Here is a 26,357-nt window from a genome sequence, read left to right as displayed (position 1 = left end):
TTCCCAAAAACCCACCAGCCCTGAGCTCCTGGCCTCTCCTGCTCTGCTGTTCCCTATCCCTGAGCTCACATGACCCATGGCCAGGGGTTCCAGAGGTTGCCCTCACCCCCAGAGTGGGAGGCCATGCCAAGGGCCAAACACAGCCATATCCCTGGGCATACAACAGAGTTCTCCCTTTCTCCCAGAAGTCATTCCCACTGGGAAATAAGCAATCTCCTGAGCACACGCCCACCCCCACAACCCTAGAGCAGCACCGCCACCCAAGTGTAGCCTAGGACTAGGGCATTAGGCTCTGCAGGCCAAGGTGTGCACTTGTGTCCCCACACTGCCTGACTGGCACTGGGGACTCCTCTAAGTGCAAACTTGGGCAAAAGGGGCTGAGGCTGGGAATTCTGGGGCTCAACCAGATTTACCATGCCCTTCCTCCCTCCTTGCATTCAGGGTTCATCAGGTCTGCTGCCAGCCCTCGGTTACCCTCTGCCAACCACAGGAGGAAAATGGGGATTTAGCCGTATTTCAAGAAAAGCCACCCCATGCCACCAAGTCAGACACACACACACCCCTCCCCTGGCTAAGGCTAAAGTGTGTGCATCCGGGGCACACAGCCTGAGAAGATCCAGAAACTCCCACCAAAACCAGGGCAAGAGCAACACCTGAGAGTACAGAGATCAGCAGCCTACCAGGGGCTCCCCACCATTATCATGGCCCACGAGCTCCCATCACGCTTGTTAGGTGGCGTTACTGCGGTCATTTCAGAGAGGGCTGTAGAGGCTCAGAAGAACAGCGACAAGCCCAAAGCCACAGTGAGTGGTAGAGGCCCAGTTGGACCCCAGTACCTATTACTTCCCTCTGCAAATGACAGTTGTCATTGAGGGAACGTGGCCCAGCTCAGGATGGGCTCCCTTGCTTATCTGCCACTCTCCCAGATGCTAGGCCTCTGGATCACCCCCTCCCTTCCTCAGGCATCCTTCATCCCTCTCACCACAATCACTGTCCCCCTGCTGTGCTCCCCACAGTGAGGTCCGGGTACAGAGATGATTTTGAGAAGAACATTGTTTTATATTTTAATAATTAGATCTTTATTTTTATAAGGATTAGAAAAAAATCCCAATAAGAAGGTCAAACTACTGGTTTCATGGATACTGTTCCTTTGTGATCTCAGTGAGATAAGGTTTCTTCTAAGTAAATGTATTTAAGTTTAAAGTGAGTCGAGTGAACAGAAATGATATTGAATTAATATAATACAGTGCAAATGGTTCCCTGATATGGAAGAGATCAGGGAAGATGGCAGCTGACTGGGTGAGGCTGGGAACATTGGGGGTACCTTCCTGAGAGCCTAGTCCAGTGATTGACCTCCCTCCTCCTCCATTCACCCTCACTCCCAGCTGGAGGTCTGTAGCCCTGTTGGGTACTGCTCAGCAGGAGACTCTCCACAGCCGAGGGTCCTAGACACTAGACAGTCCAGAGCCCTCTCTTTGCCAGGTCTCAGACATTTTGCCCAGGGCCTTGCCGGAACCAGCTCTGGAACCCAGTCCCAGCCCTGCCTGAGCCGAGACACCTCCCCTTCTGTCAGCCAAGTTCCTCTGCCCTCCTTGGGCTCTGAACACACATAGCCACTGTTGGGACAAGTCTCTAAATTCCATCTTCTAGCTGCTACTCTCCTGGCCCCAGAAGAGACCTTTTATGCTCCTCCCTGTCCTCCTTCACGCCTCCTTCTCTACCTCCTGGGGGGATCTTGACATGTCTGGGGTGGGCAAGCAGAGTATCAGTCTGAGATGGGCAGTGACTGTGGGGGACCCCCTAAGGACTCCCCAGGCCCTTCCAGACAGATAATGGCAGTGAGTGATCCCAGAGCAGGCAGAGGAGAGCTCAGAGTGGGAGCACCAGGCTGTGCTTTATGACCAGTCTCGCCGGTCCAGGGCAGGGATAGGTAATGGGGAGGGATCTGCGGAGCAAGCTTGAACTGAGAAAGGAGCAGGGATGAGCCTCACTGCCTCCAGGAGGTCAGGGCTCATCTCTGGGGTACCCAGGCATTGAGAGGAGGGTGCAGGAGCTAGGCTCTTGGGGATGGGAGATGGGGAGGGAGCTAGAGAGACAACCTGCTAACTCCAGGGGCAGCAGCAAAGAGAGGCTTTGGTTTGAAATGCTTTAGAATCAATTTAAGAACTTTCAAGATTCTTGACTTTATTTAACAAAAAAGAAGCTGGAGCATCTGGATAACCCGGGTGTCCTGGCTCCCCACTCTGTACAGATTCAACTTCTTTCTGCAGGGCCCAGTGGAGCTGGGAGGACCAGCCTGGGCTCCTGGTGGGGGAGCCATCTGGTTGCCCTTAGGAGAGAGGTGCCACTGTTGGCCTCCAGGCAACCCTGAAAACTCAGACAGGACTTCATCTCCCGGGGCCTCCCAAGCACCTGAAGTCAGAGCACTGGGAGAAAAAAGTCCTGCCAGAGAGACACCTGGGTTTAGTCACCTCTGTCCTCCAGAGACCCCAGGCTAGCCACCCATTTAGTAATCCATTCAGTCAGCAAATCTCCCCTATGGAGCCCCAGATCCTAATATGTAAAATGGGGATTTTAACTCCAAACCTTGTCCCACACAGGGAGAGTTCAGTGGAAGAGAATGGAGGAGAAAGGACATTGTTGTCAATGAAAGACATTCCTGACCTGTGGTGTGCTGGGTCCTGGCAGGATGACCTCCCGATTACCCCAGAGCCTGTTCCAGCCACCAGCAAGTTCTCAAGCAGCCCCAAGCCTCCCGAGACTGAGCAGCCCAGGAAAAAGCCAGGGAGATCGATTCCAATATAGCAAGCAGCAGGATGCAGGCTGCTGGCCCACGGCCGATCAATGCTCTCTGTTGAGTGGTGGGACACTGCTGGGGACCAGAGCAAGTTCTACAGGGAGGGATATGGGGACTGAAGGACCCTGAGCCAGGGAATTCTAGGGTAAGGGAAGCAGAGATGGGGTGTGCTGGGGGAGTGGGAGGGGAATGAGGCCCCCTGGAGGGATGCAGATTAGTGCAGATCAGGGGAGCCAGAGAGGTAAGGAGGGGCAGGTCTCCCTTCTCTCCAAGGCCCTCTGCATTCAAGGCCTACTATAATTTTTTTTTTTTTTTTTTTTTTTGTACTAGGGATTGAACCCAGGGGTGCCTAACCACTTAGCCACATCCCCAGCCCTTTTTATTTTTTATTTATAGAAAGGATCTCGTTAAGGCCTCACTAAATTGCTTTGGCTGGCTTTGAACTGAGGCTGAATCCTCCTGCCTCAGTTTCCCAAGCCACAGGGATTGCAGGCGTGCACCACCATGCCTGGCTAATTCTTGGATCTTGAATCAGAGAGTCAGGACACAGGGCCTGGCAAAATTCAACATTACAATGAGGGAAGCAGAAGGTGGGAAAGGGGTGCTCTGACCCCCTCCCCTCAGCCTGGGAAATCAGGGAAGGGGAAAAACGGGGCAGGTGACTGAGAAGTGGTAGGCGCCCCCCAGTGGCCAGCTGAAGATAAAGGCACAGGTGCTGGAGAAGAGAGGACATTGTTATTTGTTCCGCCCATTCCAAATTCCACATTTATTTATGGGCCTGATATATTTTTATCCTCCACGGCTTTCTTTTACATGAGATCACTGTAACTCATTATAAGAATTAAGATCATAACATCTTGGTGACATCATCACATAAGCCATTGGGCCCATTCCCACCTGGTGTCTTCACCCTGGATGTCACCATCTCCTCTGTCCTCTGGCTGCTGCTGGGCAGCATTCACACATGACATCATCATCAGAGGAAGAGAATGGGGAGAGAGGAGTGGGAGGGAGAAGGCGGGAGGGAGACGAAGGGGAGAAAGTAGAGGGAAAGGCAAAACCCCAAGCCTGGAAGCGAGAGCAAAGGACTCTAGGGGCCCCAGGGGCAGGCCTCACCAGGCCCCCAGCTCAGGACCCTGTCTCTCTCTCCCCAGAGATCAAGAGGTCAAACAAGACTGTCATATGTCGGATGACACACGTACCTCTGATCCACTGCCTGGGCAGAGGCAGGCTGCAGGCCTGGCAGGAGGAAGGGCAGAAAACTCTCTGGTGACATCTATTCAGGAGCCCCCAGGGCCCCCAGGGCCTCCAGAACTAGGCAGGGCAAGGGAAAGTTCGCATAGAAATTGAGGGCATAGAGGCCTGCCTCAGACCCCAGAGTGCCTTGCCACGCACACAAGCAAACACCTGCCGCACGAGGTACCCTCAGCCCCCCTCTGCAGCCAAAGCAAGAGGAGCCCAAGTTGCCCTAGAGGAGCCCTGAGGCTCTGCCACCTTCAATTCTGCCTGATGACTCCATCCTGCTGACACCTACTGCAGCTAGGAAATACACTGTGCCGGGAGGTTGGAGGCCAGAGGACAAAGGTCAACCAGGGACAGATCTGTCTCCAGCTTGGCAGAGGCCCTGGGAAGCCTGCCCCTGCCTACCCGGCACAGAACCTGGCCTCTGTCTCTGGGTGCCCAACTGTCTTTCCTCTGTGCCTGTGCCCCACACCCCACTGTCTGTCTGTGGGTCTTTGGAGCAGAAGCCCATCTGTGTCTGTTTTCTAAAACCAGCTTTTCCGCCCCATACCACAGCAACCAAAGTCATTTTCCGGGCAATTGCCTTTCTGTAAACATTCCTGTGTAATATCCCCCCAAATTGCTAATGCCCAGCACCCTGTTGAGTCTCCCTGTCACTCCAACCAGAGCTGCAGAGGCCTGGGCAGGGACAGGGGGAGGACATTTGGAGGGAAGGAGGCCACTGGGCTGGGGATCAGAGACAGGGGCTCAGCTGAGCTCCAGCCTGGGACCCCCACACCTGCACCCAGGACTCCCAGCCCTGTTTTCTGCCGACCCCTAAATGTCAGGCCACCTCAGGAGAGCCTTCCCGGTCTGGAAGGAAGGACAGAGGAACAAGGAAGGGAGAGGGGTGTGGGATGGGGTCCTTGGGGAGGGTCTGTAAGTAAAGGAGTGAAAGCACGGGGGAGGTTAGACGATGAAGGTGACTTGCAGCGGCAGGAGTCAGAGGAAGGGCGAGGCTGGGCAAGCTGTCATCACTGAGTCCCCCCGGAAGGCCAGCTCCCCTCCCACCACGTATGAGAAGGAAGACAGAGAAAATGGAAGAGGCCAGGCAGAGCCTGTCCTCCCAAGATGGACCCTGTCCACTGTGGGTCCTACAGTGAATGGGTAGGGAAGGTAGGCAAGGCAGGAGGGTATAGATGGTCCTTGGCTGGTGACATCTCTGGGCCTCCTCCCCTTCACCATGAGCTGCAGAATTGCCATGGGCAGGCATGGGCAGCAAGGAAACCCGAGGGCCAGAGAGATTGAGTCATTTAACCTGAGTCACCACATGGACTCCCTTGCCCCAGGGCTGAGGAGAGCTGGTAGCACTGTGGCCTGTGCCCCTGTGCTCTCTTCCATCCAGGGCCCAGGGACCTTTGCTGTCCCCAGCTCCAGGGAGCTGGGCGAGGGAGCCAGGAGCAGAGGAGATACAGAGGGAGCTGGGGAGGGCAGGGCGCCGCCAGCCACAGCTTCACGCAGGCAGAAAAACACAAACCAATTTGTGCAGATTTAAAACCCACCAAAGGCCACTTAGTTGGTAAACGAGTTGGAATCTAATTAAAGGACCTCATCAGGGCTGAGGAAGGAGAGCTCACCTGCCTAGAGAGGCTGTTAGGGTGGAGCCTAAGGAGATGCTCCCAGGAGAGCTTCTGGAGCCTTCCACAGGGAGGAGCATTTGAGGACCCCTGGGTGTGGGGCAAGGCCGCAGCAGCTGCTCACCCTGCCAGCTTCCCCACCCCAGGACTGTCCTGCTCTCTCTGGTCACTCTCTCAGACTGACAGCAGTCCCAGGACAGGGACCACAGGTCCCCCAGACTGAGCACACCCTTGGAGCAGACCCATGTCAGTGCCATCAGACTTGGACCTCACGTGGGGCAAAGCCTCCCTCAGACCCAACACTCCCAAGGCCAGCTTAGAGCCCTCGTTTACTTCATTAGATTGGGGGCTCCTCAGGTCAAGGCCTTGTCTCCTCCCTCAGTCTGGGGGCCTCCCTGATGGTAGAGGTGGCATTCCACACAGATTGGGTGGTCCTAAAGAACAGAATGAGAAAGGGAGATGCAGAAACCACCTCTGGAGGGGGGTCAGGGGCTGGGAACAGTCAAAGATGTCAGGTCCTGCTCTGTGGTCAAAAGCCTTTCACAGTAGGGTAATTAAGGCCCAGAAAGCAAAACTGGCCAGGTTACACAGGAGCTGCAGGCAGAGCCAGATAGGGGACCCAGGTGTCCTGGCTCTTGGGAACAAGGATTTTTCCATTCCACTCTGCCCCTTCCCAGAAAGCAACTGCCAGGGGAGCCTCTCTGCAGGTCACAGGCCCCATGAGGACACAGACTAACAACCTCTGAGTCACAAAGCACACTGCAGCACCCGGGCCCCAGAGATACACGCTGGAGGGTCACGGCCAGTGAGGCCCAGGTACCCAGCCCAGCTGGGCAGGATGCTCACCACACAGGAGCCAGGGTCTCCACGTGACAACCCGACCCCACACTCAGACAAGACCCCCTCTTTCTAAAAGGGCCAACAAGTCAGAATTTCAGAGCTACAACCGCCCCCCTTCTTTATGCTCCTCCCTCCCACGCACAGCAGGCAAAGCTGTGGCATCACCAAAAATCACTGAATTTGAGGGCGAGAAAGCTCTGCTCCAACTCGGCTCTGCCACTAACTAGTTATGTGACCTTGAGGAGGTCAGGGACCTCTCTGAACTTCAGTCCTCTCATTTGTTTTTTAAATGCTAATCACAGACAGGCATGTGGGCTGTGCCCTGCACGAGGGCATCTGACCAAGGAGGTGAGGGGGCCAGTTCTTTCCTGATCTACCCCCAGCCTCATTTCCTTTCCTGCTGTCAGAGCTGTATCATTCCAGGACCGTGGCTTTTGCATTTTAGCTTCTGAGGAGGATTTGGCTAATTGGCTTCCCTGGGAAAGGAGCATGTCACCCTCCGTCTGAAGCCGGAGCTGGAAAAGCTGGGAACAGCCCTAGCGGTGCCCACGCGGTGCTGTGTTAACAAGCTAACTTTTGCCTGGTGTCTCCACCGCTCACGCGCCGGGGAAGGTGTCCTGTCAGCTCCACGTCTCCCTGGAGAGGCAGCCAGGAGGGAGGAAGGGAGCCTGTCCTTCCAGCGTGCGCAGGAGGATGCCAGGATACCCTTTCCCCAAGGGGCTCTCTGGCCCCAGGGGCCACACCTGGAAGAGCAGGTGTGAGCCAAAGGGCCTTAACTTACACCTTGAAAGCTGCATGGGCCGAAGGCATGGTGGAGGGAGGCATCCTGTTTCCAGGGGAAGAAGCCCCATCAGTCCCTCCATCTGGGGTGGAGTGGAGGCCACGCTGTCTTCAGCAAGGGCCTCGTAAATACTGGGCAGAAGACCAAGCCTTGGCCCGACCTCTCAAAGTCCACCTCAGAGACCCCACTCTCCATGGGGCTCAGCCCTCCCTAGAAAGCCTTGTCCCAGTCCTGGGACCCCAGTACCCAGAGAGCTCCCTCGGCCACCAGAGTGGCAGGATGCCTGCCGATTCCGAGCCGTGTACAGAGGCCCGGGCCGCACGTGCTTGCTCAGCTCCTGTCATCAGACCTGTGCCCGGGACACACGCCCACCACAAGCCTGCCTGCCCTGCATCCTCCATCATCATGCAGGGGACACACCGGGGCCCAGCCAGGACTGAGGTCTCCACCCTCACTCTCCGCTCTGCCATGGTAGAGGCCACCTGTGCCAACACCTGGTCCAGGCACACACACCAAGAGCACCCAAGTCCCCCAGAAAGGTTGTAGCACATCTTTGTCTCCCTCATGTGCCAGGTCAGCGCATGTCCAGCTTGGGAGCGAAGACAGTGGGGACGCCCCCTGGCCCATCTGGAGTCCAGCCTCACCTCCTCATGGAGGCACTTTCTGGGGGCCTCCTCCTACTTAGCCACATCCAGGGTTTCCATTCTGTCTTGACACACAGGATGGCCCAGCAACTTGAAGGCCATGCCCTCTGACTGGTGCTTAAGCAAAGCCAACTCCAAAATTCTCCTCTGGGTCTGGATTCCCCAGCCTCGTCCCTCCTCTACAGAGAAGTCCTGACCCGGGCACACCGGCACCCCAGCTTCCTGCTGAGGCTGAAGGGTAAGGACAGGGCTGCTGCCCGCCGCCCTGTGCATCACCCCTCTGCCCTGACAGTCAGCTGAGAGCCAGCAGCCAAATCTATAGCCCATTATATCCTCTCCCCAGGGATGCCAAGGTTAGTATTCTGAAAGGCTATGGAGGGTGGGAGAGGAGGAGAGCCCCGAGATCCAAGACGGCAGGGGGAGAAGGCAAGTCTCCTGCCTGGTCACTGAGTCCAGGTAGACCTGGGAATCTGGGCTTGATCAGATACCGGGGGAAGTTCTCTCTGTTATCTAACCTGAACCCTTCCATCATGACAGAATGGAAGGTAGAGTGGAGACTGGAAGGCAGGGACATAAACTGTGTGCCCTGCTCTCTGCTAAAGACTGGAGACTCCCAGCTCTTCTCAGACCCCGCCACCTTGACTGATGGGGTCTAACGGATGCCTGGGAAATACAGGCCAGCTGTGAACTGACTCCTCTCTACAACCCCCACAGTACAGCCAGGAGTCACTTGGCTCTCACCTGTTACAGGCTGCTCTCCCATTGTATAGGTGAGGAAACTGAGGCTCGGGATGGGGTAGCTTGTCTGAGGCTCGAGTGGGTAAGTGGAGGAGGCTGATCTCAGCTGTGGGGCTCAGATCCCCTTCTTTCTCTACACCCTGCTGCCCCGGAGGAAGGTGGCAGTTCTGCCATCAGGTTGCCCCTGAGTCTTTGTCTCAGCCATAAGGACAGAACTTCTCATGTCCCTGTTGGGCCCATGCCCTGGGAAGGGAACAAATGACCTTCCTGTCCCAGTGACACAGAGACTCCACCCAACCTCTCTGGGGAGACAGGGCTCACCGCTGGGGGCGGGCAGGTGCCCAGTGGCCCAGTTCCCTCCTGCGTCCTGCCCTCCAGAGCCCCAACCATCTACATGTCCTTAATTGGCAAGTCCCATGTTGTCACCACCCCTCTCTTTTGGTGGCTTTCAGAGCAGCTCCAGTGGTCCGGACGAGGTCTCAGCAGCCCAGGAGGCGACGCTGCTGCTAACTGCCTCTACCAGCCCCCCTCTGCTCCCACGTAGGAGCCAGGCAAAACATGTCCAGGGCGTGAGTGGTCCTGCTCCGCTGCTCCCAGACCAGCACAGACCTTCCTGGCCCCCTGCTCCTGTGCCTCAGGCCTCCCCTGACCTTGAACTTCAGGGTCCAACTTGACTTCTCCTGCCTGGAACAGATGACTTTCCCAGTCAGGAAAGCAAAAACTGCCTGCTCCTTGCGGGCTCTTCCATCTGCCCCAGGCGCTTGCTCATGTGACTGGAAGGATCTACCCTACCAGCTATGCCCCTTACAGCCCCGGCAAGGCAGACCCAAGATCCAGACACCAAAGGATGTGACTGGGAGTCTGAGTGAGTAGCTGCTCTATCTGTAATTCTCTAGCCAGTGGCCTGAGGCGCTGGATGACCTGTCCAGCAGCCAGTCATCTCAGGGGCAGGTCTGGCCACCTTGAGGATGGAGAAACCACAACCACACAATAAGACCTGATGTATAGTAACCACACAGTACTTCCTCCTTGCTAACCTACTTCCTTCTCCCCAATGCTACCCTGCTGCCAGAAGGCCCCAGGCTTGGAAGGAGAAGCTCCCCTCCCCCAGTTGTTTGCCTGCACTGTGCCCCACGTCCGCACCCCATGCTTGCGCAGTGGCTAATTCTGGCATCTCATCAGACAGTAATTATGGGGGAATCAGCAGCACTGTCATCTCTGCAGCTCGGCACCTGTCACCACGCTGTCCCCGGGCTGTGGGTACGGGACCAGAGGCTGAGGAGGAGGGGTGGACTCAGGCAAGGGGCACCTGCTCCCTTCCGGCCTCGTGGTCCTCACCTCCCAACCTTCCCACCTCGCAGGCAAGTGGTGCACATCAGCTGAGTGGCCGCTGGCCATCCGAGGGCTTCCTGTCGCTCAGGGTAAACACACACCCATGACCAAACAGTAGACAGAAGGACAAAGCAAGCCAAGGCTCAAATCTCACTCTGTCACTTCCCACGTGTGACCTTGAGCAAGTCATTTGATCTGTTTCTCGCTGGCAAATGGGGAAAATAATGCACCTTGGGAAGGTCGGGAGAGAAAGGCGGATATACAGTCACTCCACAATCAGTTCACAGTCACCACGTGCCAGGCCGTGTGGCGGGGACGGAATGGTTCAGTGGGGATCACGCTGTGGCCACCCTGGGGTCCAGACATTTTGCTGGTTTCAGTGGTGTTTCATTTGTTCCTTTGGATTTTAGTGTCTCTAAGAAGCACACATTTGCCTCCCCTTACCACAGTCCTCACTGTTCCCTATTGTCCTTGTCCTGTCCTCATCTCTATTGCTCATGTTCTGTCCCTGAAAGGCAGTAGTTTGCTGCCTCCAACAGTGAAAGTAAACCAGCAGGCAGCTGGGGAGGCCGAAGCAGGATGATTGCAGGTTCAAGTCCAAACTTAGGACTTAGAGGGGCCCTAAGCAACTCAGAGAGACCCTGTCTCAAAATAAAAAATAAAAAGGGCTGGGGATGTGGCTCAGTGATAAAAAGCACCCTGGGTTCAATTCCCAGTACAAAAAAAAAAAAAAAAAAATTTAACTAGTAAGCTGGTTATGTATAGAACTGGCGACTGTTCAAAGCAGATCACAGGAAGAGATTAGACAGTGCTCTAGGGGTTCAGAGAGGGAAGACCAGAGGCGACCAGGGAAGGAGGCTGAGGGTGGGGCAGAAATAGGAGGCGAGGAAGGAGGTGGCACTTAACTGTGCTTCATTGCCTGGCACGCAGTAATTGTTTGTTGAATGACTGTGTGATCATACGTGTGTCAGGCACAGCCCTGGAAGAGGAGCCACAGGGCCAAGGCTCATGAAGCTGGTGAAACCCCTACCTGGTCCCAGTAAAGGCATCTCAAGAGGAGTGGAGGTGGGAGGAGAAGGTGGGGATGAATCTGAGTTGGCTCTCAGTGGCAGGGACCACACAGGTCCCTACTTGCATGAAGGAGCCAGGCAAAGGCATCCTTTGTACGCAGCGTGAGGGACTGGGGCTAGACCTGAGAAAGCAAGGGAGGAAGGCAGGATGAAGGAAGGGCACAGGGCTGAAGCTGCCCCGGTGGAGCCTGGCGTTATCTGTCTGGCTGCGGAATATTCCTGAGCCCCGGGGTGGGTCTCTCTGCCTCCTCCCCAGTGAAAGAGTCAACAGCGTCCAGATCAGTCGGCAGTGGACGGAATGAACTAACGCGAGCGCAGGCCTAATCTAGCGCTCAGCAAGCTGGTCCTCAGTGTTCTCATGAGGATCAGGGATGACTTTTCTCCAAAACTCCAAATGACTCAAGGAGCACCCACACCCACAGGGCAAGCGCCGGTCTCTTCCGAATGCGGTGAGGTCAACAATGAGGGGCTGAGCCCGCCGCATCCAGCGTCCATCACAGTGGTGGCCTCTGCCCCAGGCCATGGCCCCACTCACACCCCCACTGGGCATTCTAACACTCTGCTGCAGCACTTTTCCAGAACCATCCAGCTCTCCTTCCATTCTGGGTGACAAGGCAGGGCTGGCACTGCCCCACCTTTTTACAGATGGAGAAAGCCAGCCTTGAGAGTTCTGGGCGCCGTCCCTGGGGTACTCCGGAAGAGGGTGGGAGAAAGAGAAGGGCGGCGGGCCTCTGCTGGAGGCCCTGCCTCCTCCCCAGATCCCTGCCCGGGACCCTACCTGCACAGGCTGAGCCTCTGTGTACGGAAGGCCAGTGGCCAGGGGACCAGAGACCGTGAGGGGAAGGGCTGTCTCCAGTGGCTCCTGCTCTCTCCTGCGGCAGCCAGGATGGGGGAGGGCGGGCACAGCATCCTTCCTCTTTTAGGAAAACGGTAATTTTAATTAAGAGGCAGACAAACGAGCACTCTGCAGATTGTCTCAGAGCAAAGTTATTAAAAAGCTATCAAGGCGGCAGCAGCCACAGTGCCGAGGAGGGCCGCCTCCTCAGGCTGTCCACCTGGATTGGGTCTGAACATCAACTCAGGGAGATGCAGAGGGCTGGAGGATGGGCGGCTGAGGGCCATCAAGGCAGGAGGGGGCAAGCTCCCAGATAGTGCCCAGGACACACCTGGCCACCTGGGCAGGGGTGGGGGCAGAAAGGGAGCCAGCATCAGGCAGCCCTGCAGCAGGCCAGATGCCCCAGCTCTGCTTTCCTTTATCATCCTGCTGTTCCACAGGCAAGAACAAGGAGGCTCAGAGAGGGAAAGCGGCTGGCCCAAGGGCACACAGCTGGGAGATGACTTCAGTGGGGATGTGAAAATCACTGACTCCCTCTGCTCTGGGCTGCTGGTCCTACACTGAGCAGGGGGGCTCTCTTCCCATAGCCCTCCCTGGCTGAGGTTGCTACATGCCCTCTGAAATGGCCTCAGCAGTAGCCTAACAATGCTGTCCACAGATGCCAGGGTCACCAGGCACTTGAGCTCGAGTCACTGCTTGCTGGGTGGGACTACACAATGAGAGGAACACCATCAGCTTGGGGGATTCTCTACAGGACAGAAACAAAGGCGCTGCCAGCAGGAGGAGCAGGGACAAACTCGCATCAGTGGACATACGGTCACTTCCCTGAGGAGGTGACAGGTGCCCTGCAGTCAGCTGGCCAGGCCACAACAGCTGCTGAGCTGAGCCCTGCATCACCTGTGTTTGCTCACCACTGAGCACGGCATGGGGACTCTCTGTCTTGGTCACCACTGCCACCAAGCCTGGCACAGAAAAGGTGATCCAGGGAGCTTTGCTGAGTGGAGAGGTGAGTGAGGAGCAAGTGATCGGCTGGACGAAGGTTTGCAAAAAGACTAAGCCAGGCTGTGCTGAGGTCAGAGGGGCCCGTCTCCACCCACCCTGAGAGGCCCCTTGCACCTGATCCCTCTCCCCAGCTGGCCGCCCGCTCCACCAGAGGACCAGCCAGTGTCCCTTGCCCGCTCCCAGCCCTGCGTACAAGGAGGCTGTGCCGCCCGCACACGCATGGACATGCCCACGTGCTGGCACGCGCACACACTCACATGCACACATAGACACATTTTCTGCCAGGCAAGGCGCCCTCCCCAGAGCTGGGCATCTGCTGTCCCCCACCAGGGACAGCCCCTCCCCCGGTTCCAGCCCTCCAGGCCAGGGAGGGGGGCCTGACTAAGGACCGGGGCCTCCCTCCTGGCTTACTGACCTGGAGACTTTAAACAGAGGGAACACAGTCCTGGAGACTCCCCTCCCGCCGCACGCTGGAGCCCTGGGTGAGGGACAGGAAAGGAGGAGAGTCGTGAATGACAGGCCCCCAGAGGAACCAGAGCGAGGAGGGGGCTGGGGCAGGGCTCTCAATGTGGTAAGGCAGGGCCAAGGACCCTGGAGGGACAAGGGACAAGGCAAGGCAGAGCCTTAGGAGCTGTCCCTTTTGGGTCTCCAGGGTCTTGGGGGCAGCAGGATAGACTGGGTGTTGGAAGAAGAGCAGGGATATCAGTGGAAGACAGACAGGAGGACAGACAGCAGGACAACATGGAAGACAGGGGGTCCCCGGAATTGGGTTCCCAGGACAGACAGGCAATGAGTCAGGCCTGGTTCTTCTCCCAGAAACAGGGATAGACTTTTCTGGGGTACCCATCTGCTTCCACCATGGAAGGTTACCCCATTCTGAAAAGCCAGTGGAAAAGCCTGTCATGGCGGCCCTACTGCCCACCCTCTCTCCAGCCCCTGAGTTTCCTGTCTGCCTCACTCGCCCCTAACCCTGAGGAAGTCCCCCTCAGCACATAAGGAGGCAGCAGGCGTCACGGGCTAACAGACACTGACTGGGGCTGGGGCTGGGCAGAAAAACACACCTGTGCCCAGACCTGCCTGAAGCTCACCTACCTCCCGCCCCACAATGCCCCTGCCTCCAACCACCATGAGGATCCCCTGCAGTTGTCCATCATGCCTTCCTTTCACCTTGCTGGGAAATCCTCTCTAAATCTGCTCTGTCTCTGGCGGCTGGCAATACCTTTCACCCTAGCACGCAGCATTAAGACCCGCCTGCCTGGGGATCCTATGGCCTGGGCACCCAGTCCTCTCAGCCCTCACTTGGCTGGCTCAGACCTATCCATACACACATCACGTCTGGCTGCGAGCGTTCCCAGAGCCCCCTGCCAATCTCATGGTTCCAATTTTCCCACCGATTACCCAACATGCGGACATCCCAGGGAGAAACAGCTGTCATACCCAGATGTTGGGACATTGACTAGGAAAGAAATCAAGAATGCTCACTGATGGATCCAGCCCCAGAGGGCTTTCTGGATGGGGCAGTAGGGTTAGGGCTGGGAGGGGAGAGGGGCAGACGGACACAGGGGCACAGAGGAGCAGTGAAGACTGGGGAGCCCTAACTTCCTTCTTTCCTATCACCAGCCTGAGTGGCTACCCCAGAGGTCCAGCCCCAGAGAGGCCAAGCTGATGTTGTGGGTCTTAGGAAAGTCTCAAGAGTTTCCTCACACATGCCCCTTCCTCTGTGGAGGGTGGTCCCCCCTTCAGTCATTCACAGTGACAATGAGGAGGAACACAGGGAAATTGCTATTCACTGCATGTTTATAACGTGCCAACAACTCTGCCTAAATTACCTCTTTGAATCCAGGGATGCATCACTGTTAATAGCCTCAAGTTACAGATGAGGAAACTAAGCTTCAGATAGGTGAAGCTACTTGCCCCCAAGCCACAAAGCAAATGAGTATATTTTTTTCCCCCTCGCAGTGCCGGGGAATCGAACCCAGGGCCTTGTACATGCAAGGCAAGCACTCTACCGACTGAGCTATCTCCCCAGCCCAGGCAAATGAGTATTGGTGCTGGGATTCCAGCCTCGATCTGACTCCAGAGCCTGAGCTCTTGGTCTAGAGCTAAACTGCTTCCCATCCATCCTCCTCAGTCTTTGGCTATCTCTCATTCAGTGCCCTTTGGGAAGTCCTACCTAAAGTCTCTCTTTCCATTGCATGCTTCAGCATGAACTATCTCCTAAGGGCAATTAGGTGGAAGAGGAGATTTTCTTCAGTTTCTTTTCACCTCATCCAGTGCTGGCCATATAGCTCTTCTCGTAGACTGCCTGCCTCTCATGCTGGAGGCCCGGGTTCGAGTCCCCAGCCCTCTGGAATTCTGGAAATAACAAACAATCGAACCCAACCCTCCACTGTCTCTCTTTTCACCTCATCCTTGGAGTGGGAGGCAGATGATTCTAACTGGGGCAGCCAGAGGGGCCAAGGGAGAGATGAGTTTTCAGGGTCACAGAGATGGGTCCAGGATTTCCAGAGCTTCATTCCTCTTCAGCTGACTTCGTCTGTCCAGGAACCCTTTCCTGCTCGGCTCCTCCCTCCTCCATCACAGAGGCGGCTGTGGAAAGCCCCCCAAAGGCTTCTTATTCTACCAACCAGAAGTCCTAGAGCACCCAGGCTACAGAAAGCCAGATGACCTGAAAGTCTGCAGAGCAAGGGTCTGTATCTATCCTAAGAGTGCTCACTTTTCCTCTTAGCCCTAGCTTTCAACTTATAAGGCCACTGGAACAACAACTGGGGACTCCTCAGGCCGACATGGCCACATGGTGGGGACAGAGTGAGGAGGGCCCAGGAGAGGCGACGGACAGGCCCAGAATGCATCTGCAGGCATGTGTCTGCGTGGCCACAACCAGCCAGTTGGGAGTGCCATTCTCCCCCAGGCAGATGCCAGTGGATACCAGCTACATCTGCAATGATGAGGCACTCTGGGCAGCGGCGGGCCACAGGCAAATCCCCATCTCCCTGGCCCCTGCCCCCATGCTCAGCAAACACCTCTAGCTGGGGCCTTTCTATGGGGTCTCTTGGTGGACTGAGTCTGAGGGCCCATCTGTGTTCTTGGATCTGGGGTCTTCATCATGTTCTGTGGCTGGGATGGAAAGAAGCCTGGGTAATGCAATGAGAATATTTACAGAGGTGAGGGTGGCGGCATGGGGAAAATTCAACTTCTTTCCAGTCTTTAGGAACTCCATGCCGGGACATGCAGGCAACTGAGCCGGCTGGCTGACTACCAAGAACCAGGATGAGGTTGTTGGGGAGCTGAGCCACCAGCTGGACGCTCCTCGTGGAGGAAAACATGGATTGGATTATAGTCTCTGGATGGAATGGAGTGTGACAAAGCCAGTTTTGCTAGGTTGAGGAAGACTGTGGGGTTATGATTTAGGGGACAGTTGAACCCTCTGGCCACTCCCTTATCCATCCATTAGGCCGAAGGACAGATTTAGGCAAGGTGGTCTTCAGAACAGGAGGGGCTGTTTGTAAGACGCACACACACTCCCCCATATTCTCTTGGCCCAAATCTCCATTTCTCCTGGCTTAGCTGAAGCTGGGGAAAGATTCTTCCCACACTTCATGTGGCAAGTCATGTATTATCTCAGGAGCGAGGAGGTGGATAGACCCTATGACAACTGGAAGGGAGCTTAAAGACCTTCTGGAACTAACCTTTCTACTTATACCAAGGACATTGAAGACCAGAGGCAGGCAATGAAATGGCCAAGGTCACACAGCAGCAGGGTAGACAAGCAGCCCAGACCCCAGGCCAATGCTAGTTCTTCACCTCAGAATCCTCTTCTCCAGCAACTAGATACAATACCAACCTACCTGAGCATATCTATCATTTGAAATGATTTTTTTGGTTGGGGCGGTATACTGGGGATTGAACTCAGGGGCTCTCAACCACTGAGCCACATCCCCAGCCTTATTTTGAATTCTATTTAGGAGCAGGGTCTCACTGAGTTGCTTAGCACCTCACTTTTGCTGAGGCTGGCTTTGAACTCACAATCCTTCTGCCTCAGCCTCCTGAGCCGATGGGACTACAGGCATGCACTACTGAGCCTGGCTCTCTATTATTGATACAAAAGATGCAAAAATGCCACTGAGATCCCCACCTGCAAGTGGCCACCCTTCATGGAAACTAAACGGGAAGTTTTTCTTCCTATCTAACCTTGATTCTTCCTGCTGCAGCAAAGGTCTGTTTCCTCAGAAGCTGTCCTATGCAGAGATAAGGGGAGGGAAAGAAGAGCAGATTTCCAGCCTCCAAACCCTTCTGTTTGCCGACTCCCAGCAGAAAGGATGAGGGCAGGGTGTCCCAGGGGGCTGGCCGTGAGCCTAGTGCATGTGTGGGGCCTAGTGCATGTGAAGGGGAAAAGCGGTGAGCAACAGGCCGAGTATGGGAGAAACAGATCTTCGAGGAATTATTCCTCCACCTCCTCAGCCTCTGCCAAATCCAAAGACTCAGGCTTAAGGAAGAGGCTTCTCTGGGTTCATGAACATCTTCCCCTCTCCCCATGTCATTTATTGATTAATTTTTATGTGTCAGGCACTGCAATGGATGTTTTATTTCATTTACACTTCACAAAATTCCACGATGAGAAACTAATTTGTCTCCTGGAACAGTCCTTCCCTAAGACTAGGTCTAACCTTGATCTTTCTTGCTGCATTTCCACTGGCTGTTCTTGGTGGTGGAGGGCATTTTGTTCCTGTTTTCAGAGTCTCATCATTATCCAAAGGCTCCACATTATCTTTTCCAGGCTGCCAACCTTTACTCCAGCCTTGACCCATGTGACAGGTGATATGTGGGTGAAAAAGACCAAGGTCAGGACTGAAGGCTGGGATCCAGGGCACTGCCCGGTGCCAGATATTGAGCACAAACCAGGCAGCAGGAGAGGAAGCCCTGGGGAAAGTCCCCTTGAGAGCAGGCTGGGCTGTCAGAGGTGGGAGCAAAACTGAAGCAAGCAGGTTGTCCCTCCCTGAAGATGCTATGGCCCTTAGAGGTGGCCTGGAGCCCCACCTTTGGTACGGTAGCTAGGAGGGACCCAGAGAGGCCGCGAGTGACCTGGTCTCTCTTAGTGATCATCCCTAAGGTCTGTGATCCAGCCCACGTACCTAGAGTCCAGGGACCAGGGCAGAGGCACGACCCAGCCAAACTCACCAGGGACTGTGGACAGGAGCTGGAGCAGAGGGGGAGTTCTTGCCTAAGGAAGCTTCTGGCATCTAGAGGGCCACAGGCACATAACTGTGCTTCCCTGCTTGGCCTTTTTAGAGCAGAACAGGGATTCCCCCCACCAAAGCCATGCCTCAGCCTTGCTTCCAGCACAGCTGGGATACAAGGGCCAGACCCCACCTCCCCAGGGAATGCTCAGCCTCAGCTTCCACCCTCTGGGAAACTGGAGCCACAGAAGCCTGGACCAATGGGCAAGGGGAGTCGGAATGGTGGGTGGGACTCTGGGCCGGTGTGGGTGGTGCTCTCCTCCTTCAAGCAGGCACTATTAATATATGCAAAGCATATGCAAATCACCCAGAAGAGAGACACAACATCGCCCGGAATGTCAGAAGAGACCTTGGAGATCATCCAGCCCACGCCCCCTCATTTCACAGGTGAGGAAAGAGTCCCTCAGTGGGAAGGGACTTGCTCAAGGTCACACAGACACTTGGGCACTGAAGAAGGATCAGAATTAGGTTTCTTGACCCAGTCCAGTGCTCTTTCTGGGATTTATCAATTGGTTGAAGGGGACCCAGGGCCTGGAGGGGGCTCCAGGCAGGTTTAGCAGAGACCCCTGAGGGAGACTGAGTGGGGAAGCCTCTTGGACCTCTCCTCCCACCTCTGAGCCTGGAGGCAGACTGGTGGGTGTGTGGGGAACAGTGTACAAGGACGGCGGTGATCCCTGGGGAACCAGAGGGGCAGAAGCCAAGGCTGGGGACTCTGGAAGGGGAAGCATCAGGGTGACTGAAGCATCTGAGGCAGGGGAGGAAGAGCCCAATGTCAGGGCAAGGTGCCTGCTGTGGTGCGGGGAGGGGGACGTGCCCTTGCTGCACAGGCGCGCGCACATGTGCGTGCGCGCGCGCACACACACACACACACGCACTCATCCCTAAGTGCACAGCAGCCCCTTTCTGCCTGGACTCTGATAACAATAGCACCTGACAGACCGTAATCTCCAGCCAGGCCCAACCCTTCCTATGCTGCTGCTGCTGCTGCTTTGCACCCCACCCCTCTTGGCTTCACAACCTTCCAGACAGTCCTAGAAAGCAGGACCAATGCGAGGAAGAGGGAGGGAGGACAGGTAGCCGGGAGGGGGCAGCCACAGGGAGGAAGGAGGGACTGGCACTGGGGACAAGGCGGCGGGGTGGGGGGAGGGCGCCATGAAGGACAGAGCAGGAGAAACGGAGGGACAGGGAGAAGGGGGACCAGGCAGAACACAGGGAGACTGGGTGGCAGGGAGGAGAGATGATGAGGGGTGGGGAAAGCTCCAGGGACAGAGAGGAATGGGGGCATCAGATCAGAGGAGGCCCCAGGGACCTAAAGGACAGGTATGGGCAACAGGAGCCCCGATGGTGGGGGCCTAGGCTATCTGGCAGAATCCGGGGACCTGCCCCTCTGCCCACCTCCCCAGCTACTCCCTAGGCTGCCAGGAAATCAGTCCTCCCTCCCCTCCGCCTCCCTCCCTCCTTCCCTCCCCGGGGGCCTTCTCAGCCAAATCCAAAGCCTTCATCTCCGCTTTTCAGAGCCTGGAATGAAAGAAGGGGAAGCGAGTGCGGCCCTCAAACCCGCTGACGGCCAGATTTTTATTATCTTTGCTCGAATGGGCCCTGGGAAGCCAACTAGGGATTCTTCAAAGAGCGTCTGAGTGCCTCATTGAAGCCAGCACCTGCATCAGCCCACCCACTGCAGGCTGCTGAGGTTTGGGGGGCACAACCTGTCCCCAGCCACCACCAGTGCTAGGATCCCCTCCAGATCCTAGGCTGCCAGCAGCCTCACCCTCCACACCTTATGCCCAGGTCAGGGAGCCAGGCTCAGCAGCCAGACCCTGGCTGGCTGGGCATCTAAGGCAATTTCTGTCCCTCTCTGAGCCTTGTGGACACAAATGAAAGAAGAAAACAGATCTCCTTGCCAGAGCTTGGAGGAGATAAGTGCTTAGGATTCCTCGAAAGAGAAGCTTTTATGGCAAGTCCTGGATCCTTCCCTTGGACTCTGTACCTTCTCCACAGCCACAGGCCTCCTCCACTGCCTCCTGACTCTTCTTGGAAAGTCCTCTTCCCAACCACAGCTGCCTCTTCCTGTGCCCCAGGTCCAGCACTCAGAAGGAAAACACTATGACCTGTCCTTTCTCTAACCCTAAACAGTTCCAGCAGTTCAAATCCTCAACCCTGTCTTCCTTCTTTCTAATCCAGGGTGGGGTGGAGTGGGGGGCTAAGCAGGTACATCAAAGAACCCAGTCCCTTTCCTCCTCAGCACTTCCAGGGCTGGCAGGGGTTTTGGCAAAGAATAGTAAGGTTGGCACTGGGCAGACAGTAGCCATGCCACCCCCGTCCCCATCTCTGACCACACTGTTGAGATCAATGCCTGCAGCCAAAGAAGGAATCAATGGTTCTAATTAAACCCTTTTTCCAGGGTGGGTCCCTGACCAGGGAAAGAGAGAAGAGAGGAGAGCACCAGAGAGGCCCTGCATCCTGGCAAATACCTTAGACATCTTTAAGAAGCCTGAAGCTCTGCAGAAATCAGGCCATGAAGCCCCCAGGCCCCTGCATTAGGCAAGAAGGCAAGTAGAGTTCTGGGGTGGGGATAAACCTCCAAAAGGCTTATTCTAGGGACCCCTCCCCTCTCCACTCCCTGCCTGACACCACAGTTGCTTCTTTCAGAAAGATCTCCAGAGCACAGATAGCAGGAACCAGAAGGGGGACCCACCACATCTCCACTGGAGCCCCAAGGGTCATCGCAGAGAATCAGCCACCACAGAAAAGGCGGAAGGAGCAGGACTTGGGGGGTGCACTGGACAAAGACCCTCTTGTCCCTAAGGCAGGGTGGCAGGAAGCCAGGGCAAAGCCTTTGCACTTGCTGCCAATGGTGCCTGGGTGCCAGGCAGTCTGGGTGGGGAACTGGGGGGATATTATTGTTGAAGCCCCCTCCCCTTATCCCAGAGTCCTCACCCCCATCCCTTGTTTTACACAAGGCTACCAGCTAGGTCTCTGCCCCAGCAACTCTCTGCTTGCCTGAAGCTCTACTTCCTGTGAGGATACCGGTCCCTGACACTTGCTCAGAGTGGTCCCAACATCAACCATAACCAGCCAAACACATACAGCATAACTGTCACCCCACATACAGACACACATGCACAACCATGCCAGAAAACACGGTCATCCCCCCACCCCCATAACCAGTAATGACAGAGCCTTACATTTTCATAGTGACAATCTCTATCAAATGCATCGTCAATTTTTTTAAGACCAGCCAGAGGGACAGCAAAGGGAAGGAGAGAAACTGAGGCACAGAGTTAGACAGAAAAGCAGTTGGCTCAAGGTCACCCAGACCAAGATTCTCAGAGTCCAGAAGGTATTCTAACCCCTCTAAAGTGCTCAACCCCCACCCCAAAACATTCGGACCCACAAATCGGAAGTCAGATCAGCTTCCCCTACTCCCCACCCTCATCTGTTTCCCTTTCCCCCAAACAGACAGAAGCTCCTACAGCTCTTTTTGAAGGGCTTCAGACAGAAATCCCCAGCTCGGGGACCCCACTTCCCTCAAAGTTGGGGGCTGCAGGACCTCCTGGTCCCGCAGAATTTGAGGAGAAAGACTGGAAAAGACGGCCCAGGATCCCCTCCTTGCCCACAGCCCTGATCTTCTCACCTGGCTCCCCTCGGCCCCCAGCGTCCCTCGGTCCAGCCTCCTCCCGGGAAGCGCGGGCGCTGCCCTCCGCGGTCCTCTCCCACCAGGCCAGGGCAAAGCGCCGGAGGCACTGCCAGGGCTGCATGGGGAGGCGTGGGGCTGGGGGCGCGTACCAGCAGCCGCACACGCCCCGCCGGGCCCTGCCAGCCTAGCTGCGGAGGCACCCGGCCGGCCCCCTCTGCTGCCACCAGCATCCTGCTGCCCCCACCGACAGGACTAGGAGCTGGCCCGGGAGCTTCTGACGTAGCAGGGGGGTGCGTGGGAGGGGAGGGGGGGCCACCGCGCGTCCCCTCCCCAGCCCCGCCTTCTGCCCTTCAGCCCACCCCAGTCCCTATCTCTTCATTCACCCTGGATGCCCTCCCCAGCTGGGGGCGCCCTCCCCTGCCCTCTGGCCTCTGCAGGGGGAGGGCTTAAGATCAAATAGCCCCTCCCCCAGCCCCTCCCTCTCGTGGGCCCTCCCAACCCGCCAGTGGAGCAGGGAGCAGGTCCCCAGTTTCTGCAACTGCTGCTGAGGCTCAGAGGTCTCCAGGGCTAGGGCCTCGAGGTGCGAGGGGGTGGGGGGTGGAATACAGGCTGTATCCTGGCAACACAGCCAACCCCAGAACGCACTCAGCCCCTTTCTTCCCTGGGGGGCTGATGCGAAGGGCCCATTACCACCGGCCCCAGCCCGTACCCCATTCTGGGAGCTGGGGCGGGGGAAGGCCTTTGATGCTCCTCACTTCTCCATGCCCATCCCCTCCCCCTGTAGCCTCCTCTGCCTCCACCTCCGATGGACCACTCCCCTCCCCCCAGTCTCCTCGCCATCCATCCCCCTTCCTCTCCCACCCCTCCCCCTCCACACATACTCCTCTACATTTCAACCCCCTCAGGCCCCCTCCCCCGGGTGCCGCGAGGCCCTCCCGCCCCGTCTCCAGTCTCCCCAGTCCCTAACCCCTTCTCTGGTCCCAGCTCTCTTTCGCCCGGGTCCTTCTCCCAAGCCCGGCGTGCAGCGGTCCCCAGCCCCCCAACACACACCTGCGTCCCGAGCATCCCTCGCCCCGCGGGCCGCCGCCTCCCGGGCCCGGCCGCCGCCCCCGCCCCCGGCCGAGGGGAAAACACACAAAGAAAACAGAAATACCTTCCACTTAAGCATGGAGGCACATTAGGGAGGAGAGAGACAGGGACATGCCTTGGGACGGAGCGTTCCCCATCGGGCGGGGGCGCGGGGGGCGGGGGCCCCGGGCCGGCCTGCCTGGCGCTCGCCCTCTCGCCGCCTCGCGGGCTCCTCGCTCGGCCCCAGCCCCGGGGCGCGGTGCCAGGCGGGCGGGCCGGGGGCGCGGGCCCCGCCGGGGTGGACCAGCTGGGAGGGCGCCGGCGGCCGGGCGTGTGGGTGCGCGCGCGCGCGGGCGTGTCACCGAGTGTGCGAGAGCGAGTGTGTGTGTGTGTGTGTGTGTATGTGAGATCGCGCGCGTGCGGCTGGCGCGGGTGTGTCACTGCGGACGGGAGCGCGCGCGGCGCGGGCACGCGCGTGTGGCCGGATGGTACAAAGGGCCGCCGGGGGCGGCGGGGAGCGGGGGAGGGGAGGGGGCATTGCGCTTTCTCGCGCCCTCCGGAAGCGCCGCGGGATCCCGCAGCGCGCGACCCGAGTAGGGTGCGGGGCACGCTCCTGTTCCCCTCCCCACTCCACCTGCTTCCCCCAACCTAAGAAGTCCTCGCGCCACTATAGAGACAAATACATTGATCGGGGACTGGCCTTGGAGGAGGCACCTGGGGAAGGAGGGTCCTCAGGGGTAGGGGACTTCTAGGATAGAAAAGCACTCGGGGCGGGGCGGGGCGGGGCGGGAAGGTGAGGAGAGGCAGCGAGACTGGGGGCCACTCTTCAGCCAAGGTGACCTCAGAAGGCGGCAGCCGCCCAATGCAGGAAGAGTAGGGACCCCGCTCTGCCTCTGCGGGCGCGCCCCCTCCCCAGTGGTCCCTCCCCTCCCCAGTCCTTAGACACAGCTCCTCCGGAGGGACCTGGCTCCCCGGCGCCCCCTGCTGGGCTGCCTCCTAGCCCCCACCCCCCACTAAAGGTTGCGGCCCCTCCTGCAGGTGCATGCGGGAACTGCAGCGGCGCGTGCTGAGAGTAAGGGGAATCTATTTTTTCTTCTTTATGTGGGACCCTAGAGTAGGACGCTCCAACTACTCCCCCTTCTCACGCCTCGTTTAGCGGCGCCATTGCCACCTCCATGCAGCCTGCAGAGTCTCCTGCTCCGCCCCACCCCTCCCTGGCCCACCGTAGTTGGCCTACCTGTTGGCTCAGCGGACTTCAGCTCCAAACCAAACCCGTGCTGACCCTTCCTCATGCTCCGATTGCTCCCTCTCTCACTCCCTCAGGTTCTCTGGTTAGTCCCTTCTCTCCTAAGCCTATCTTGGGGAAGGGACGGTGGGCTGAGACCCCTGCCCCTTTTGTTTATTCCTGGCATTCCTAAAGCCAACTCAGATGATAAAGACAGGGACCCCGGGCATCTCTTCGCTGTAGCGCACTAGGCCGACTGGAAAGCAAGCATAGAATCCAGGAGAGAAGACCCCACCCCAAGTGGCCCAAATGACAAACCGGTTTCCCCACTTCCTGTTCTACCCAGTCACAGCCTTAATCTGGGCTCTCCCACTTTCCTGCCCGCCCCCAGGCCTACCTCTGAGCAAACCACATGCCCAGCTAGGGCAAGGTCCCAAATGCCCCTCAGAGATCAATGTCCAGTTACAGTAACCCAGGTGGCAGGGCCAAGACTGGAGGAGGAGGGAGCCTTTCCCAACTCCTGCCAGACAACTCAGGAGGGCAGCCAAGCGCTGTGACACTGACACACGGTCTGGGCACACGACCCCAGCAGTTGGGCACCCTGACTTCTCCCCTCGTGGGCCAGCTGCCTCTCCCTCTGCCAACTGGATGGTGCCCATCTTTTGGCCTCTGAGAGTGCCGTGGGCACCTGTCCAGCTCCCTCCCTGGCTGCCTGCCCGGGATGGGAGGCAGCAGGCCCTGTGCAGGGGGCGGGGTCAGACTGGTAGAGTAGCTTCCTCTCAGCGCAGGACACCACCTTCCAACCTCCTGGAGCCAGTGTGAGCACACCTGCTGTTCCATTCAGGCCCCCCACTTAGGGACCCTCTGCCTTTTGCCTCCCCAATTCAGATTTCTAATCCCTAGAGACAAAATTTCTTCCTGCTTCCAATTTTTGCCCACCTAAAGAAAAGAGAATCTGCAGGTGCTTTACCTGAGATGTCCAATGTAACACTTTCACCAACCCTATAGAAGTGAGAATTTTCATTCCCATATCACAGTAAAGGAATTGAGGCTCAGAGGAATATAGCCAATCACCCTGCCTCCTATGCCAAAGCCTCCTAGCTCCATGGGTTGCCAAAAGCAGGGACCTGCCCAGGCACACCAAGTCTCATAACCATAGGGTTGTTGTCAGAGAGCTGGGGTCAGGAATGCATCTAAGAGTTAAAACAGGCACTTCATCAATAATGAGGACCACATTCTCCCCCAGATGACAATGGAAAATGAATGACATGGTGATATTTCTACCTTACACTAGATGCCAAGAAGTCAATGAACAGGACTGAGTGGGACAGGTCCATGAATCAGCCCCCAGGGATTGGGAATAGTTCCAAAGGTGTCATCAGGACAAAGCACTCATTTTCCCATTCCCTGAGGAGAGCTCCTTCAGAGGTCCCCCTCCATGTCCCCCTGGAGGGACTTAAATCAGATTCAGTAGTTCTTTGGAGGCTCGGTTGCTCATGATGAATCCTTCACATTTCTGATCATCTCATAGCTATGAGCTCATCTGACCCTCCCCCAGAGTCTCCAGAGATGTCTTATCCATACACACAAACACCAAACACCTAGGAGAGCTGGCCCACAGGTCCTGTGGAGAAGCCAGAGGGAATGTGGCTTCTGAACAGGAGCAAAGACCCCCAGGTCTCAAGTTGAGCCAGAGTGTGAATGATCTGGCAACCTCATCCTTCAGGGACTCCACCTGGTCCTCTGCTCTGTTCCTGGGAAAGATAGGTGCCCCTCTCTCTCCCATGAGACCTCAGAACTCCCAAAGGTTCTTGGTGTAGGGAGGAGGCTGGAGATACCACCTCCCGACCAAAGCAAGAATGAGCTAGGAGTGAATCTTCAACAGAGAAGCAAGGGTTGCTCTTGGAAGCTGGCACGGTGCCCACACCAGTCAGTGTGCCAGCTGCCTCCACCTGAGATGCCTCAGGTGCTACCCCTCCCCCTTTTCATTCCCCAACAGGTAACTTCCCTCTGTCCTCCTTTCCTGTGACGCTGGCAGTTCTCCTCTGGAGGAGGTAACTAGCATGTTTGGGGACCCTAACCACTACCTTGCTCTTCTCAAACACTCCTGTCCCTGGCCCATGCCTAGGAACCTGCAGGAGGGATGTATTGGGGAGCACCCTAGAGGTGAGAATTCTCAGCTTTCTTTTTTTTCCCCAAGACACAGTAGAAGCAGGGGTGGCACCTGAACAGGAAGATGGAATTGGGGTGAGCAGAAAGATTCTCAGGGGAAGCAGGGCACAGTGGCACATGC

At 56.9% G+C, this 26,357-nt stretch overlaps 1 protein-coding gene and 1 long non-coding RNA gene across 24 annotated transcripts in view; one reads left to right on the top strand and one right to left on the bottom strand.

Moving 5' to 3' along the window:
• SRCIN1 (SRC kinase signaling inhibitor 1) overlaps window positions 1–24,654 on the bottom strand; it is a 66,264-nt gene extending 41,610 nt beyond the window's left edge. For 5 of the 23 annotated variants that reach the window (XM_079133373.1, XM_079133378.1, XM_079133380.1 and 2 more), the window contains exons 1-2: window positions 21,769–22,035; window positions 13,313–13,375 (exon numbers count right to left, since the gene is read on the bottom strand). In XM_079133373.1, the coding sequence (XP_078989499.1) occupies window positions 13,313–13,375; window positions 21,769–21,892 (187 nt within the window). In that variant the 5' untranslated portion in view covers window positions 21,893–22,035. Of the gene's footprint in view, window positions 1–13,312; window positions 13,376–21,768; window positions 22,042–22,924; window positions 23,299–24,076 lie in introns of those variants that run through there. The other 18 variants (XM_079133386.1, XM_079133387.1, XM_079133389.1 and 15 more) reach the window with 12 other exon arrangements.
• LOC306657411 lies at window positions 16,845–21,754 on the top strand. Its single transcript, XR_013762787.1, has 3 exons — window positions 16,845–18,521; window positions 20,536–20,683; window positions 20,784–21,754. It is a non-coding gene; the product is annotated as an uncharacterized lncRNA (long non-coding RNA).
• Window positions 24,655–26,357: the final 1,703 nt, after the last annotated feature.

This window comes from Sciurus vulgaris (assembly GCF_902686455.1).
Source record: "Sciurus vulgaris genome assembly, chromosome: 3".
NCBI lineage: Eukaryota > Metazoa > Chordata > Mammalia > Rodentia > Sciuridae > Sciurus > Sciurus vulgaris.
This window is presented reverse-complemented; position numbering and strand designations above follow the sequence as displayed.